The 16,605-nt window shown below is 39.0% G+C and overlaps 1 protein-coding gene across 1 annotated transcript in view; it reads left to right on the top strand.

Moving 5' to 3' along the window:
• Positions 1-390: 390 nt before the first annotated feature.
• Positions 391-16,605, top strand: part of LOC142342924 (uncharacterized) — a 126,124-nt gene continuing 109,909 nt past the window's right edge. Inside the window, exons 1-4 of the mRNA XM_075394602.1 lie at positions 391-712; positions 790-1,010; positions 10,384-10,746; positions 11,081-11,314. Of these exons, the coding sequence (XP_075250717.1) occupies positions 471-712; positions 790-1,010; positions 10,384-10,746; positions 11,081-11,314 (1,060 nt within the window). The 5' untranslated portion in view covers positions 391-470. The remainder of the gene's footprint in view (positions 713-789; positions 1,011-10,383; positions 10,747-11,080; positions 11,315-16,605) is intronic.

Genomic DNA, 16,605 nt, shown 5'->3' on the forward strand with positions numbered 1-16,605 from the left:
AAAATTAATTTCATTTAGAAAAACGAACATTTTCGAACATCGCGTTCATCCCGAAAGTTAGTTCTCGGGCTTGGGAGTCTGCCATCAATATTTTGTTAGCTTCAGAAGTTTTGTAGGTATGATATCGTCTGGGTAAAGACATCAAAAAGGGCCACCTCGGCTGTCCTGATACAGCATTTAATCTGAAACTATTTAACAGTTCTTGGATCTTTTCCGTGTGTGCCCCCCCCCCCCCAGTACGTAATGCCCCCCCCCCCCAGTTACAGAGCACGTGTCATTGCATAGTAAATCATTATGTAAAAATATTGCACGTGCGTCTGGGGGTGCAAATAATATGCGCCCACTAAGCTGGGGGGCACAAACGGAAAAGATCCCAGTTCTTATAATTTAAATCTTTGAACGTTTTCAAGATGGAATGTGAATTTAAATTGATGCGGTAATTGCATATACAATCTATTTGCGAAAGCAAAATGGTGGGAGGGCCAAATGATGAAACAAGTGGTTCTGAATTTAATGATAGTACATCTCAGAGAAACATAAGCATATCCAAGTACAATGATGCCATCAAAAGGCGCAATTATACTGCGGCTGCCATAATTGTCGATTCCATGGACATTCCGACACTCTTGAATTCCTTAAAATGTGAAAATGTTTCCAGTCTTTGTCAAAAAGTGCCATACAGCTTACCCGTCATACGTTCTTTTTATGTGAGGTAAACTGCTCTTGTTAAACACACGTTTTATTTCATAGGCTTGTAGCGAAGCATTTCTCACTACTGTCTGTTTATAGGTTTTTGTTCCTCTGCCCAAATGACGTTCCATGCGATGTACTCGACGTGGAAGAAACATCATGGCACTTAGTTAAATATTTGTTCTGTGAAATGACAGCTCATGGAACTGGAGGGGGTACCGACGAGACGAAAAGCAGCAATGGTCTCTATATTGCTGATATTTTAAGAATATCAGCTTGTGTCTCTCCGCATTTGGTCGATCAACTAAAAACAACTCGAAGTGAGTGTGCACGAGTTATGCTTCTTAATGAATATTCTCTTATAACTTCAATCTTTTTGCAATTCTGCAATTTCTGAGGATAAAATATGAGAATTTGCCTTGGGAAACAAATCGAAAGAACTGTGATTAACTTTAACACTTTATTAACTTCAAAGCAAAGGGATCATCTTGAAACTTATTAAATAGTGTCTTTTCAGTTTTGATGTGAGGGCAGCCGTGGTGGCCCTTTATAAATGATCATTGTTGGAGCTAGTTCATTGTTCGGATCCTTGAAGACTCTCAAACCCAAAGGGAGGTTAAGGCTTACGATCGATACAACTGCGTTATCCCTGGAACAACTACTACCAGCCCTTCAAGAACGGTAGACAGGTTGTAAAGCATCTCAAACCCCACCTGAGCCGAATACAATCCATCGTATACTGTCAAAGGCAAGGGACCCCCAACATTTACTCGGACCATGTCAGAGCCAAATTCCTCGTAGTCAACATTGTTCGAGATATCATTTCTCGAAAAAAACGCCAAGAGCCTGGCCATAGTGAACGAATACAAGCAACTTCACCAGAAACCCAACCTTGAATTGAAAACGCTGTACGTTGTTCTGAAGCACGGTGCAGATTGCAGGAAAATCATTCAGAAGCGTCCCAAACAATTGTCAAAACAACGAAGACAGGCCCTCAAGAATAAACAGCAGCGCGAGGTAGAACAATCAGAAGTCGCTAACTGAGGTAACTGATAGCCTTTTCTTATTAGGTTAGCACACCAGGTGTGAGCCTTTCGTTTGTGACCTTGTTTCTGACTGTATAGTCAACTGTACAAGGGCGCGGGCGAAACCCCTTCACTTGGTACTGTCCCTAAAAATGGCTCGCCACAACACCAGATTCAAGGCGATAGCAGAAGCCAATAACTTCTGCAAAACGAGTGAATTCGACAACTGCAGACGAACAGGATTTTCACTTGTGGTTGTCCGATGCACCTCAATGAGAACTACTCAACTCAGCAAAGTAGCCCTTGATGGTATCAAGGAACTCGGAGAAAACGCACTACGGCTTTGCAACCTGTGTGTTGTACTGAAGAAACGTGACAAACTGATTGAAACGGTCAGCGCAATCAGACAACCCGAAGCCGTAGACGATCAGAATCTCAAAGCACTCCAAGCCGACTTCAACGAAATGAAAAAAGATTATCTCTGAAATAAAAAAAGTGGTACAAAGCCGAATGCCGTCCCCTCCTTCGATACTTAAGCACATCGAAATTCCTAAACCGGAACCGAAAGAATTGAATGGAATCCGAATTCGTGGAGTTGCCGAGAGTACAGCAAAGACCCCGAGAGAAATGAGCACGACATGAGTGAAAAAAGGACCATTCTGCTACGAGTGCCAAACAACTATCATCGACGGCTGATACTACTTTCGGTGGCAAAGCTGAAAAACCATGACAAGGAGTACTTCATCGACAGAACTCAACAAGGATGAACTGCAAAAACATACCCCTGTGCTGAAGAAACGAAAGAACTGATAGATGAAGGAGTTAGAAAGGATCTGCGGGTGGAAGACTTAACTCTACCCCGGAAAGACGGAAGAAACTGGGTCACAGTGGAAACGGTCGAGTATATTACCATTCAATGTAAGAAGTCTACTAGATCTCACACGAAGACAGCTCTTCTCAAACGCAATAATGAACTGTGGTTTCTACGACATTCTCTGCGTCACTGAGACCTGTCTCGCGCCAGAGGTACCCGACTCCGAACTCTTTTTAAGAAAATTTGTCATACACAGAAATGACAGAGACACAACAAATGGGAAGTCGAAGCACGGAGGAGCATTAATAGCCGTCAACGCGTCAATACATGCAGGGGTAACACTCCCGGGTAAATACACTGCACAGTAGCATTCCGAGTCGAAACACTGGATCAATGGTTTCTCATCGTATGCATATACAACGCACCAAAAAACAGTCCGTATCGACTGTGTTTACAGTCGATGAAATCTCTTCTTGAGAAAGTTGTACATCTGAAACAAGAGCTATGTTGTGATACGGTCATAATAACTGGAGATATAAATTTCGAGTCCACTCGTTGGAATGAAATGGAATCTTCGGAGCTTTACGAAGCCGTCATTGTAGAATATCTCCAACGCTGGATTTCAACAGCTAATTACAGGCAAGAAAAAACAACTGGATGTTATACTGACAGACAATCCAGATCCTATTGCGAATACCCCCGTGGACAACCGAATGAAACAGCTTTTCTCATCCAATCACTTTTCATACCAGACGAAGTTAACGAGTAGCACATGGTACACAACTCGAAACAGCACCAAGCAAGGAGAATGGAAACAGCACCAAGCAAGGAGAACGAGACTTCTCGATTTTCCCCTATACCAAAGCGGACTGGCAAGACTTGGAGGAACACATACATGAAAATCCATTCCAACCATATTGCTTGAGCAATGTCAAACTGATGGTTGATCTGTGGTATGACTGGCTTTAGGAAATTTTACAGGCAGACATTCCAATGAAAACCAAACACAGGAGGTCACTGGTCCCATGGGTCAAACATGAGACTTCAAACTTGATCAAATGGATGAATACAGTTCGACGACAGATCAGTAGTAAACCGTCACATTCCAAAATGGAGAAGATAATTAAAATGAGCCGCAACCTAGGCTCCCAACTTCAGAGAGACCAAGATGAGTTCGAGAGGAAAATTTTCCAATCAAGAAACTTCTGAGATACAAAAATACCTCATGAGCATACGCAGAGGAACTCAGCTACCGTCTGAAATATATCTTTAAGACAGGAAAGCGACTGCAGTCAAAGAGAAAGCTGATCTGTTCAACACTTTCTTCCAGGCAGTTTTTACGAAATCCGACTGTCAAGGGGAAATTGACAAAACAAAACTAGTCAGAATTGACAAAATCCATTTCTCAAGAAAGGAAAGAGACTGCCCTAGAAGCACCAAACATAAGGAAGGCAAAGGGACCAGACGGATTGGGATATTTTTTTTGGAAAGACTAGCGACCAGCATCAGTAAGTCACTTGAACTAGTTTTTAACACTGTTGTCAATAAACACGAATTTCCGATGTACTGGAAGACTGGATCAATTATTCCTCTGTTGAAAGATGGAGACAATCAGTGCATAGGAAACTATAGGCTGATAACCCTGCTGAATAGCATCTCAAAAGTACTTGAAACTCTAATATTTGACAAACTGTACAAAGCTTTATATAAAGTTATTGCACTACAACAACATGGGTTCATATATAATTCGAAATATAATTCCACGATTAAACAAATGATTCTGTACCTCAGTGAATTGTTCAAAAAGCTTGATCTGACCACGCTGGCAACACTGTACTTAGATGTTGAGAAAGCCTTTGACAAGGTGTGCCACGAAAAGCTCATTGAGAAACTCCGTGCTATGGGCATAGCTGGCGGAGCACTAACTCTGTTAGAGAGCTACCTCACAGAACGCTACCAAAAGCTCAAAATAGTCTCCACGGAATCTACTGCATTACAGGTATTGAGTGGAGTCCCTCAAGGAAGCGTCCTTGGAGCTCTATTCTTCAATCAATCTGTTTATTAACCATCTCCCAGAAACAATAATGAACAGCTGTTACGGTTATGCTGATGATTATAAAGTAGTTGGCACCAACACTGACACTTCAGATAGACGCAAGCAGAATCTGGCAATGGTGTTCCAAAAATATGATGAGACTGAATCTGGCAGAATGCAGACTACTAAGCATCACGGGGGAGGCAAACGCACAGCTGGGAGGGAGATTCTTAGAAAAAGCAAAATTCGAGAAGGACCTCGGGATTGTTGTCTCTTCGGATCTTTCTTGGACAACTCAAGCAGAAAAGAGTCGAAAAAGCTATGAAAGCCTTCTGGAGCATCAAACGAAATATCTCCAAAGTCTTGCCTTGGATCACAAGGAAGAACCTCTACCGCGGCTACGTTGTTCCAGTAATTTCATACGGATAATCTTTGTGGAAGGCAAGCAGACTTCAGAAGGATAGAAATTGTGCAGAAGAAAGCGGCTTCCTGGATCCTACAGACAACACAACTGGAGTACAGAGAGCGCCTGCAAAGACTCCAATTTCTTCCACTGGCGATGTATCATGAGGCTCGCGTTCTCTTGACGTTTATGGACATAAAACAAGGACGATACAACATGAAATGGGAGGATCATCTCTTCAAAGAAATTTCGAACGAACGAACTAGAACGGCGGGGAACAAGATCTTCAGTACGAGAAGACTCGGCAAGCATTTTAACTGTGACATTCAACGCATGAAGAACTTCAAAGAACGGCTCACAAGAGTGTACTTCAAATACTTTGACAAAAAATTGACTACGGAAACTTATGCACATGGAGACTATCATGTTTGTGCAATGAATGCAGATACATAAAGATATTAAACTTCGACTCAAACTTCTGACGGAAACGAAAACTTTCCTTGGATGACCCTAAATTCTTTGTTTTTAATATTATTATAAAGCACGTTCTTAACTCCAGAAACCTCGTTGTAAAAAGTTAACTCAATATCTGAACATCTAAGAGTATTTCCGTCGTTCGTAATAATGGGCAACGACATAACAAAAAGCTGTGTCATTTAAGTGCCCAGTACGAATTGAAATAACGCTTTTCATTCAAGCAAATAGGAGATCCAAGTTTAAATCGCAGCGACAGAGTTGAATAGTTGAGAAATATAACCCTATTACGGCATGCTCTCGGACGACTGGTTGGCGTTTGACTCAATTTTTAGCCTTCTACAGTCGGAGAAGAGTAAATTGCAGGCAAGGCAGACCAAGTTCACTAAGGGTCACTAAATGATGTTATTAGAGATAACATTTTTTTTAAAAAAGGTTAATTGTAGTTATCCGTATATATACAGACTTGGCAGGACTGATGAAAACAGTATACACACAGATAGTACACATCAGAATACATGCTCTTGTTTTTTGTTGATGCTGCAAAATATGTTTTTATTGAAAAATGATAAAACTTGGCTGGGGTGTCTCATTTCTAAGTTCAAGCGTAAGTAGGAGCCGTTCCTCATGAATGGCGGAGGATGAGTGCTCAGTAGGTTTGTGTCTTCGCAGCGACCTACATCTTCGCAGACAGAAAACAGCTTCGAAGCAGAGTTCAGCTCATTTTGGTCCGAATTAAGGATATAACGTCGGCGTACGGTTCCCTTCTCTTTCGGCTGATCTTAGCGACGATTCGTTTAAGAACTTTTGTTGCTGCAGGGACTACGCTGTCAGTGCAGACAAAGACTAGTGGGTTGAAAGTGTTGTGCACTACGTCTATCACGCGTTCTTCTTATTTCCATTTTTTGATTGATTCGTAATACTTGTATCCAACCGGCAAGTTCTTCGGACAGGACTTCGCGAGTGGGTTGAAGACCTTAAAATTGAAGAACGTTCCGATGAACGAATTCTCCCACAGACCTGTGGCTTTGATGTCTAATATAGCCTCATCATCAGCGGTAGTAGCTTTACTCAAAGTTTCACCTTCAAGTTGCTGTAAATTAGGCTCGGTTTAATTTTGGCAAACTTTGTCCAGGAAGTTTGCAACAGTGTCTCTAATGTGGTCGTGGCGCATATTTGCACAGTGCAGAGCATTCGGGACTGAGAAATTTTTACCAGTGAAGCATTTTTTGGGTACGTTTTCATGTTCCATCCATATCTTGAATAAAGGCAGTCTCTAAATTCTTGTTTGGAAAGATCAAAATGATATCTCCCCAGGGGAAGAGGATTTAGCCAGTTAAATGACCCTCTTACTGAAGCCAGCATAGATGTTGTCCTTCAGAGTCTGGTGTTTTCGGTATAATTTTTCCAATTTTTTAGTTGGTACAATTTCTCTGATTTGGCTCTCTCGATAAGTTCTTGTTTTGCTTTCATTGCACCTTTGTCATCACTGCTCAAGCAATTTGACATTTCAATGGACCAAAGTTGTCTGTGTATATCACTATAGACCACAATTAAGATTTTGAAGTGAAAAATAATGAGGTCGTGTACTAACTGTTTGAGATAAAGTTGCGAAAGTTGAGCAGAAATAATTCAGCTATCATCCTTCAAAATATGTGCCTTCTTTGTGCTAAAATTTGTTTGCCTTCAGTGGTCGCAATTATTTTCTTGACAAAATTTCCAAAAACCCAAGGTTTTGGATGCGTTCATCAAAGAACATGTACGTTTTTAATTTCAATAGCAGATGAGATGCTTTTTAATCGGAGAGATAGTTCCAACTGACTACCCAACTTTTTGTACAAAAATAAACTAATTCAATATCAGGACAAGTTGGCATATCTGGCAAATCACATTTTGCTTTGAAAAATGGATTTGCTCAACTGAACGTCCATTTCGATCATTTTAAGCCCTCAAAAATATTTTCTTAACCAACTTTGCAAAAATATGTTGATTCCAATTCTAAAAACAAACATCAAGTAAGACAACTATTGTTTTTTTTCTGAGATCATCCTGGTAGGCGATGTAATCAATGGAACTCCAAAAAAATTTAATGCGGAGAAAAATATTCTCATTATTCTACGACTCATTTAGACAATTTTGTGTGAAACCCGGGCATCCATCTTTTTATTCAGTGACTGTTGCTACTTATCTTGCCTCAATGTTCCCTGCTTTTGTTTCGTCGGCTTGAAACTTGTTCTTGATTCTTAATATAGGCAAAAAATACTTGTTACCTCGTGAAGTTTTGTTACCTTGTTGTCTTTGTATGCTGGTAATATTTTAGACTCAATCAGTATCAAGTTGTAGCGTGATTTTTTTGCAACTGTACTTGCAAAAATAGATAGAAAACCTTGACCTGCCTTTTAGACATGGTTTTGACTCCCATTGATTACTTCAACGGCTATTACCAAACGAGTTCTTGCTCAACCCAATGACTTTCAATGTTATTTGGTGTACGCTGCTGAGTAGTTTGAATTGTTCAATTATGCCGTTTAAACCTTCTGCCAATTTTGTTGTTATGGCCGTAGTTGGTTCAAATGGCACGCGACAGAGTTGAATAGTTGAGAAATATAACCCTATTACGGCATGCTCTCGGACGACTGGTTGGCGTTTGACTCAATTTTTAGCCTTCTACAGTCGGAGAAGAGTAAATTGCAGGCAAGGCAGACCAAGTTCACTAAGGGTCACTAAATGATGTTATTAGAGATAACATTTTTTTAAAAAAAGGTTAATTGTAGTTATCCGTATATATACAGACTTGGCAGGACTGATGAAAACAGTATACACACAGATAGTACACATCAGAATACATGCTCTTGTTTTTTGTTGATGCTGCAAAATATGTTTTTATTGAAAAATGATAAAACTTGGCTGGGGTGTCTCATTTCTAAGTTCAAGCGTAAGTAGGAGCCGTTCCTCATGAATGGCGGAGGATGAGTGCTCAGTAGGTTTGTGTCTTCGCAGCGACCTACATCTTCGCAGACAGAAAACAGCTTCGAAGCAGAGTTCAGCTCATTTTGGTCCGAATTAAGGATATAACGTCGGCGTACGGTTCCCTTCTCTTTCGGCTGATCTTAGCGACGATTCGTTTAAGAACTTTTGTTGCTGCAGGGACTACGCTGTCAGTGCAGACAAAGACTAGTGGGTTGAAAGTGTTGTGCACTACGTCTATCACGCGTTCTTCTTATTTCCATTTTTTGATTGATTCGTAATACTTGTATCCAACCGGCAAGTTCTTCGGACAGGACTTCGCGAGTGGGTTGAAGACCTTAAAATTGAAGAACGTTCCGATGAACGAATTCTCCCACAGACCTGTGGCTTTGATGTCTAATATAGCCTCATCATCAGCGGTAGTAGCTTTACTCAAAGTTTCACCTTCAAGTTGCTGTAAATTAGGCTCGGTTTAATTTTGGCAAACTTTGTCCAGGAAGTTTGCAACAGTGTCTCTAATGTGGTCGTGGCGCATATTTGCACAGTGCAGAGCATTCGGGACTGAGAAATTTTTACCAGTGAAGCATTTTTTGGGTACGTTTTCATGTTCCATCCATATCTTGAATAAAGGCAGTCTCTAAATTCTTGTTTGGAAAGATCAAAATGATATCTCCCCAGGGGAAGAGGATTTAGCCAGTTAAATGACCCTCTTACTGAAGCCAGCATAGATGTTGTCTTTCAGAGTCTGGTGTTTTCGGTATAATTTTTCCAATTTTTTAGTTGGTACAATTTCTCTGATTTGGCTCTCTCGATAAGTTCTTGTTTTGCTTTCATTGCACCTTTGTCATCACTGCTCAAGCAATTTGACATTTCAATGGACCAAAGTTGTCTGTGTATATCACTATAGACCACAATTAAGATTTTGAAGTGAAAAATAATGAGGTCGTGTACTAACTGTTTGAGATAAAGTTGCGAAAGTTGAGCAGAAATAATTCAGCTATCATCCTTCAAAATATGTGCCTTCTTTGTGCTAAAATTTGTTTGCCTTCAGTGGTCGCAATTATTTTCTTGACAAAATTTCCAAAAACCCAAGGTTTTGGATGCGTTCATCAAAGAACATGTACGTTTTTAATTTCAATAGCAGATGAGATGCTTTTTAATCGGAGAGATAGTTCCAACTGACTACCCAACTTTTTGTACAAAAATAAACTAATTCAATATCAGGACAAGTTGGCATATCTGGCAAATCACATTTTGCTTTGAAAAATGGATTTGCTCAACTGAACGTCCATTTCGATCATTTTAAGCCCTCAAAAATATTTTCTTAACCAACTTTGCAAAAATATGTTGATTCCAATTCTAAAAACAAACATCAAGTAAGACAACTATTGTTTTTTTTCTGAGATCATCCTGGTAGGCGATGTAATCAATGGAACTCCAAAAAAATTTAATGCGGAGAAAAATATTCTCATTATTCTACGACTCATTTAGACAATTTTGTGTGAAACCCGGGCATCCATCTTTTTATTCAGTGACTGTTGCTACTTATCTTGCCTCAATGTTCCCTGCTTTTGTTTCGTCGGCTTGAAACTTGTTCTTGATTCTTAATATAGGCAAAAAATACTTGTTACCTCGTGAAGTTTTGTTACCTTGTTGTCTTTGTATGCTGGTAATATTTTAGACTCAATCAGTATCAAGTTGTAGCGTGATTTTTTTGCAACTGTACTTGCAAAAATAGATAGAAAACCTTGACCTGCCTTTTAGACATGGTTTTGACTCCCATTGATTACTTCAACGGCTATTACCAAACGAGTTCTTGCTCAACCCAATGACTTTCAATATTATTTGGTGTACGCTGCTGAGTAGTTTGAATTGTTCAATTATGCCGTTTAAACCTTCTGCCAATTTTGTTGTTATGGCCGTAGTTGGTTCAAATGGCACACGAATTTTGTGAGCTCAACAGATTCTGTTTCAGAAACGATTCGAGAGCAAGTAGAGGGTCTTGGGCTGCACTCGTTAGTCGACTACAATCAACAAATGCTGCACTTACACGACTCACTTTATCTGGAGCTAGACGAAATCATCACCCAGTACAAACAGGCTCTGAAGCTTCTCAAGAATCTCAACCTTGTGTCTTCTTCAGTTGCTAAAGGGAAACCAGCAGCTTCCCCCATTAGTACTCCTACCCAGAGTCCAGTGAAATCGTCTAAAGGACTGCACAAAGCATCTAGCCAAGAAGATATCTTGAGTGGGAAAGGCAAGCCAGTTGTACAAAATCATCAGAAGTTGATGGAGGTCACGTACAGGGATGTTCAGGCGCGGCTGTTCAAAAACAAATGTAGGCTTTGTTCCACTTTTGAGATGTTTTAGATCGACTCTTCATTATGTAGAACCTGTTTCTTTTTAAAGGTTTTTATTTCTTAATCAGCATGGACAAATACGGGCAATTTCGCGGTAAAAATATAATCTGATTGCCCGCAAGTGCTGAGTAGTTATTCTCGATAACGGCGGATTTGATCTTTTGGCCAAAATGAGAATTCTATTGCCAACACAGTTCAACGTAACCAAAACGTATATGGCTAAAAATAGTAACTTAAATGTATATTTGGAAATAAAAAAGATTGCATTGGATAATTCATTGCTTTTCAGTATCAATGTTTCTTTTATTTCAGCTTTTTGGAATGTTATTCAGTCTTCCTTCGAGACTTCGACTTTGAGTGATTTGTACGACAGTCTCTGTGAACGAATTGACCTAGATAAGCAAGTACTGTTGTCATACAACAACATCTGCAGACAGAATTCTTCTGACAAACTGGGCATTACTCTCAGTAGTTACATAAAGGCCATCGACAAGGCTTTGTTCTTCATGCGACAAAAAGACAGCACAGATACGCCTAGCGAAAGTGGTAAGACATTAAATGATGACCAACATAGCGGCCCTATTTTGTTTGAATATTAAGAATTTGAATTGTATTGGGGCGCTGTCTGTTTACGTCTCTTTAATTGATCTCGCAATTATAATTGAGCGGGCCTTTCATGTGATTCTGCACTTGACCAATTTTTTTGACGCTTTTGACTTGTGGTCCTCAAAAACGGGATGAACAGTTAATGCCTGTGGGTATTAAGTTCTCTTAGAGCATTACGCGCTCGCCTTCTCCCCCTTACCTACTCGACCCCACACTCCCAGTGATGTTTGAAGCATGAAAAGAAGTATTTTTGTTCGGACCGCTGTTTTCGAAAGAGCGAGAAATTGGTGTGCCGAAAGAATTCCTGTAAGTGAGCAAAATTTTCCGATGTGCGGGTTATTAAAATCAGTTTCCAGATTTTTTTGGTTAAGAAATTTATGATATTGTATTAACTTTGATGGTGAGTTTTATGTTAATTGAAGTTTTTCTGCTTTAAATTTTAGGCGAATTCGGATTTGTGGGATTTGAAAAGACTTATTACATCAGGAGTTTTTTATATACCAGGTGATTTTAGATATTTGAGAAAAAATCTACATATTTTCAGCTATTTTTCCGAATTTTTGTCTATTATTTCGTGTTCGTTGTTTTGTGAGCTTTTTTATACTTCTGTTTCCCTAAAAGAAATTTTCTTTTTTTCTGGTTCTTTAATTGAAGTTTTTTATGAGCTTGTTTTTTCATGGAGTGACTTTTCAAGTGTTTTTTTATTTAATTCTCATGTGTGGTTTTTGTAGTAGTTTTTGTTATAGACGGCTCTTGGAGTCGTTTCCGGATTTCTAGGTTTTTCAAGAGCCGTTCACATGTTTCCATAATTTTTAAAATTAAATTAGAGCATTGATATCGGTTACACCGAAACAGTAAATAGAGCCAAAAAAGATTGATTCTCTGACGCGAAATTTTTTACACTAATTTTAAAGTGGAGTGAAAAACGGTGTTTGAACAATTTCGTTTCCTGGTTCCACTTTTAGTTTACGTGAGGCAATTTGACTTCTTTTACTGTTTTCAGCAGTTCTTCGATTTTTTATAAGATTTTCAGAAGCAATTTCTAAGGCTTTCTTTTCTAGGTCTGAATCATTTCCGTCTGGCTGTTTGTTTTGTCATTGAAAATTCTTTAAATTGTTGTTCAAAGACTTTTCGTACTATTTTTTTAATCAATAATTATCTGGAGTGAAATTGACGCAAGAAGTGAAACAAATGAAAAACTGGTTTTTGGTGATCAAATTTACAGAGAGGTATGGATTTTGTTTATAATGCAAGTTTTGAGGAACGGGAAATTGAGATGAAAAAATTTTCTTTAAGCGAAGTTCTCTGTAAATTTTTGCTCATATGTGGCTTTTCATGCTGTTATTACTAGTTTTAGCTATTTTTTCTCTGCTTTAAATGTTAAAATAGGCTGTAGTATTATTGTTAGGGTTGCTTCAACTGCATTTTAAGTTTTTTGGTAATGTGAGTTTGAAGGAAATTTTTCAAATTTTGAATACATTTTAGCAGTCTTTGTCCTATGTTCCGTTTTATGTCATCGATTGAGAACTGAATAGGCATCATATGCGTATAAGTTTGTTTTTGGCTAATTTGTCCAATTGCTATTTGGCGTCAGATTGATTTCAGTTCTTTGCTTTGATTTCAGTTCTATGTCGGGTATGCTTTGTCCTGTGAAAATCTCTGCTATTTTCATACTCAGTAAAATAACCAAAATTTCTAAACTTCGGTTTCATTTTAATACCTTTTTGAGACTACATGTCTACGAAGCTATAGCAGCTATTTTGGGCCAATCTGACATCTATGATAACAATTTTGTGCCGTCCGTAGTGTGCTCAACTTCTTACTTCTTTCAGAAATTCCCACGGCTATTTTATGTTCATACATCTTCTTAGCTTGATTGATTGTGCGTCTGACCACCTGACTTTTTGTCCTCAAAGTTTTGGGTTCCAACAAAGTTAGTGACTTTTTTCGTCCCGCTGGGTTTTTCCTTGCTACCATCTTTTTGTCTGACGTTTTTTTTTTTTTTATCTGACTATTTGACTTTTTTATCGCTCTTGAACGAAGGTTGAAGCAATTATTGTAGCCTTGTTTTTATGCAAATATTTCCTTGACCGTTTTGATCTAGAGCGTTCTTTCAATTTCACTCCGCGAGTGCCTTTCTCCCGCTTTACTTGTATTGTTGTGTGCCCTAAATTGTTCTTTTTCAGAAATTAAGTCTGCTGTTGGTTAATGCTTCAGTCTATTGCCCGAGGTTGGACGTTCGAGCTCCCTTGGTTGGAATATTTTGCGCGCTTAATGAATTATTTAGGCTACAGCCCGCTCTGATTGAAATTGCCCCGCTGTGTTCGACAGCAATTTGTGGACGCTAGTACGTTTATGTTGGTCCTGGAAAACAGGATAAACACTTAAAGCCAAGACGTTATTAAGTTGCTGAGAAGCACTCTGAACTGTACTAGCCTATAAGTGTACAAATTGCCAAAGCTGCTGAAAATGCACATCATACTATATATAATAATACAATATATGCTTAAAATACAATATATCGTGTTGTATTTACAATATATCATGGCGTATACTCCATGCACTCCCCCTCCCCCTCTATATCCCCGCCTCATCCCACCCCTGACCCTGCACTGAGATTTGGTATTGATACTAATCACTGTTTGGAGAATCAGGCGTAAAAAATAATCAGGCACAAACTTCGAAGCAGGTCAACTCAGTCAAGTAGTTTGCAATTAAATCTTAGAAACGCATGTGAAAAACACTTGCGCATTATAAATCTATTTTTACCGCGTAATTGTCTAAGTTTCTTGCCCACTTAGTTGCCCTCCGAAATCTGATTTTGGTTGCCTTTTTTAGTCGCCCTCTCAGACTAGTAAGATCTCATGTTTGACTCTTTCTCTAGTGTCGAGAAAAAGCGCCCGATTTTTTACACTCTAATTCTTTAGATACGCTAGAACATAAATCTTAGTTCTCTCATGCACAAAACTTGTCACAATGAAAATCCTTGTGCTTCTAAAGTTATTTTTCCGATGTCATCTGATCATGTCACTGGTTATATTCTGCGTAGTAGTAAAATTTGGGGTGGTCTACCGCACAGAAATAGGATCCCTCCCAGCCCAGTCTCGAACCAATTTCCTTATTGCTGGAAACATTCCTACACTGCAGAGCTACGGATACCTACAACTACTTTGACCAAATCACGCTAAAGGCAAAGCTGAGTAATGCAAAACTTATAGTACGGTTGCGGTAAGCAATTCGCTGAATAGTCATGCGATATTTTCTTAAATAATACAAAACTAACTAAGTTTTGTTTTTAAATCATTAAACCTGAAATAAGGCAAGATGGTGCAGATGGTAACTCGCGTAAACGTATGATCCTATGGGTTACGTTGGCTTTTGGATTCCACCATAATTTATCATTTACAAAAAAACAAAACTATCTCACTTTTGTCATTTTTTATCAAAGCTATCTCAGTTTTGGGTTTTTATCTGACCTAATTAAACAATTCGCTCTATAAAAACAACGAAGAAGTAAATTTCTCCCATTTATCAAAATAACCATGAAAAGCAGTCCAGAAACCTCGGATAACTACTGATTTATTGTTTACAACTTTCAAGTCCTAATTCCATCTGTTTTTCTTTGAATTTAACACAAAGCGACGCAAAGTCGAGCAAAGAGAGGGTAACGTCACGACTCAAGCTCAGCTGAAAGGACTAGCACATTGTTTTGACCAATTTACGAAATGGCAGTTTGCAGTTGTTAACCATGAGCCACAAAAGACACAGCAGCAATTCAGATAGTGTAATGACATACCATTTGAGCTCCAACACATTTTTAGTATTCAAACAATAATCTGAAACACATGGAAACGATTATTAAATCCGATATCCGTCATGAGAGTAAAGTCCTCTCTGAGATCAAAGCTAGAATTTTTACGCCAACAAGCGCTTCCCAGACCTTCAATGAGCAGTTCTTGCGATTTAATTCATCAGATATTGCAAGACGGTGAGATTTCCTCGAGCAATTCACAAGAAACGCTAATAAGGTAATAGACATATCACCTAAGCGTTGCACCGCAATGGATATATGGGAAATTGAACGATCTTGCCCGAATATACGATCGGAATCTGCAAGCATGACAGAATATCAGAGAATTTTGGCAAAAATTGAGAGCCTTGAGACTACCTTCTCCCCATTTAAACAAACTTTGGAAGACTATATTGATATTTTGGCAACTGGCTGGGGATCGATTTACAGAACTGACCACTCAGTTTATTTGGAAGTTCAATGTGGAATGAACAACTCACAGTGCACATGCTGGGAATGTTGGGATGCCCCATTAGAGGATAGCTGTGAAGTATACGAGGAAAATTTCGATGAGTCATAAAACAAACAAAGGAAGACAGATAAAAGAAAAACTTCAATCCAAATCATTTTCTGTAAATGCACTCTGTTAACCAGTTGGTTACGTAATCACTTTCATGATACCTATTCCTGATATTGATAAAGTTTTAAGCAACTTTGAAATTGTTTCTAAATTGTTTCCTACGAACAAAAGAACAAAGAATGCGTTTTTAGCTGTCTGTATGTTAATTGATCCAAACACCGGTCTGCAAATCATTAACAGATTGGCGCCGCATGGTGGGCTGAAGCAATTAATGTAGCCTTGTTTTTTATGCAAATATTTCTTTGACCGTTTTGATCTAGAGCATTCTTTCAATTTTACTCCGCGAGTGACTTTCTCCCGCTTTACTTTTGTTGTTGTGCCCTAAATTGTTCTTATTCGGAAATTAAGTCTGCTGTTGGTTAATGCTTCAGTCTATTACCCGAGGTTGGAGGTTCGAGCTCCTCCTTGGTTGGAATATTTTGCGCGCTTAATGAATTATTTAGGCTACAGCCCGCTCTGATTGAAATTGCCCCGCTGTGTTCGACAGCAATTTGTGGACGCTAGTACGTTTATGTTGGTCCTGGAAAACAGGATAAACACGTAAAGCCAAGACGTTATTAAGTTGCTGAGAAGCACTCTGAACTGTACTTGCCTCTAAGTGTACAAATTGCCAAAGCTGCTGAAAATGCACATCATACTATATATAATAATACAATATATGCTTAAAATACAATATATCGTGTTGTATTTACAATATATCATGGCGTATACTCCATGCACTCCCCCTCCCCCTCTATATCCCCGCCTCATCCCACCCCTGACCCTGCACTGAGATTTGGTATTGATACTAATCACTGTTTG

Source organism: Convolutriloba macropyga, chromosome 7 (assembly GCF_964194025.1).
Source record: "Convolutriloba macropyga chromosome 7, txConMacr16.3, whole genome shotgun sequence".
NCBI lineage: Eukaryota > Metazoa > Xenacoelomorpha > Acoela > Convolutidae > Convolutriloba > Convolutriloba macropyga.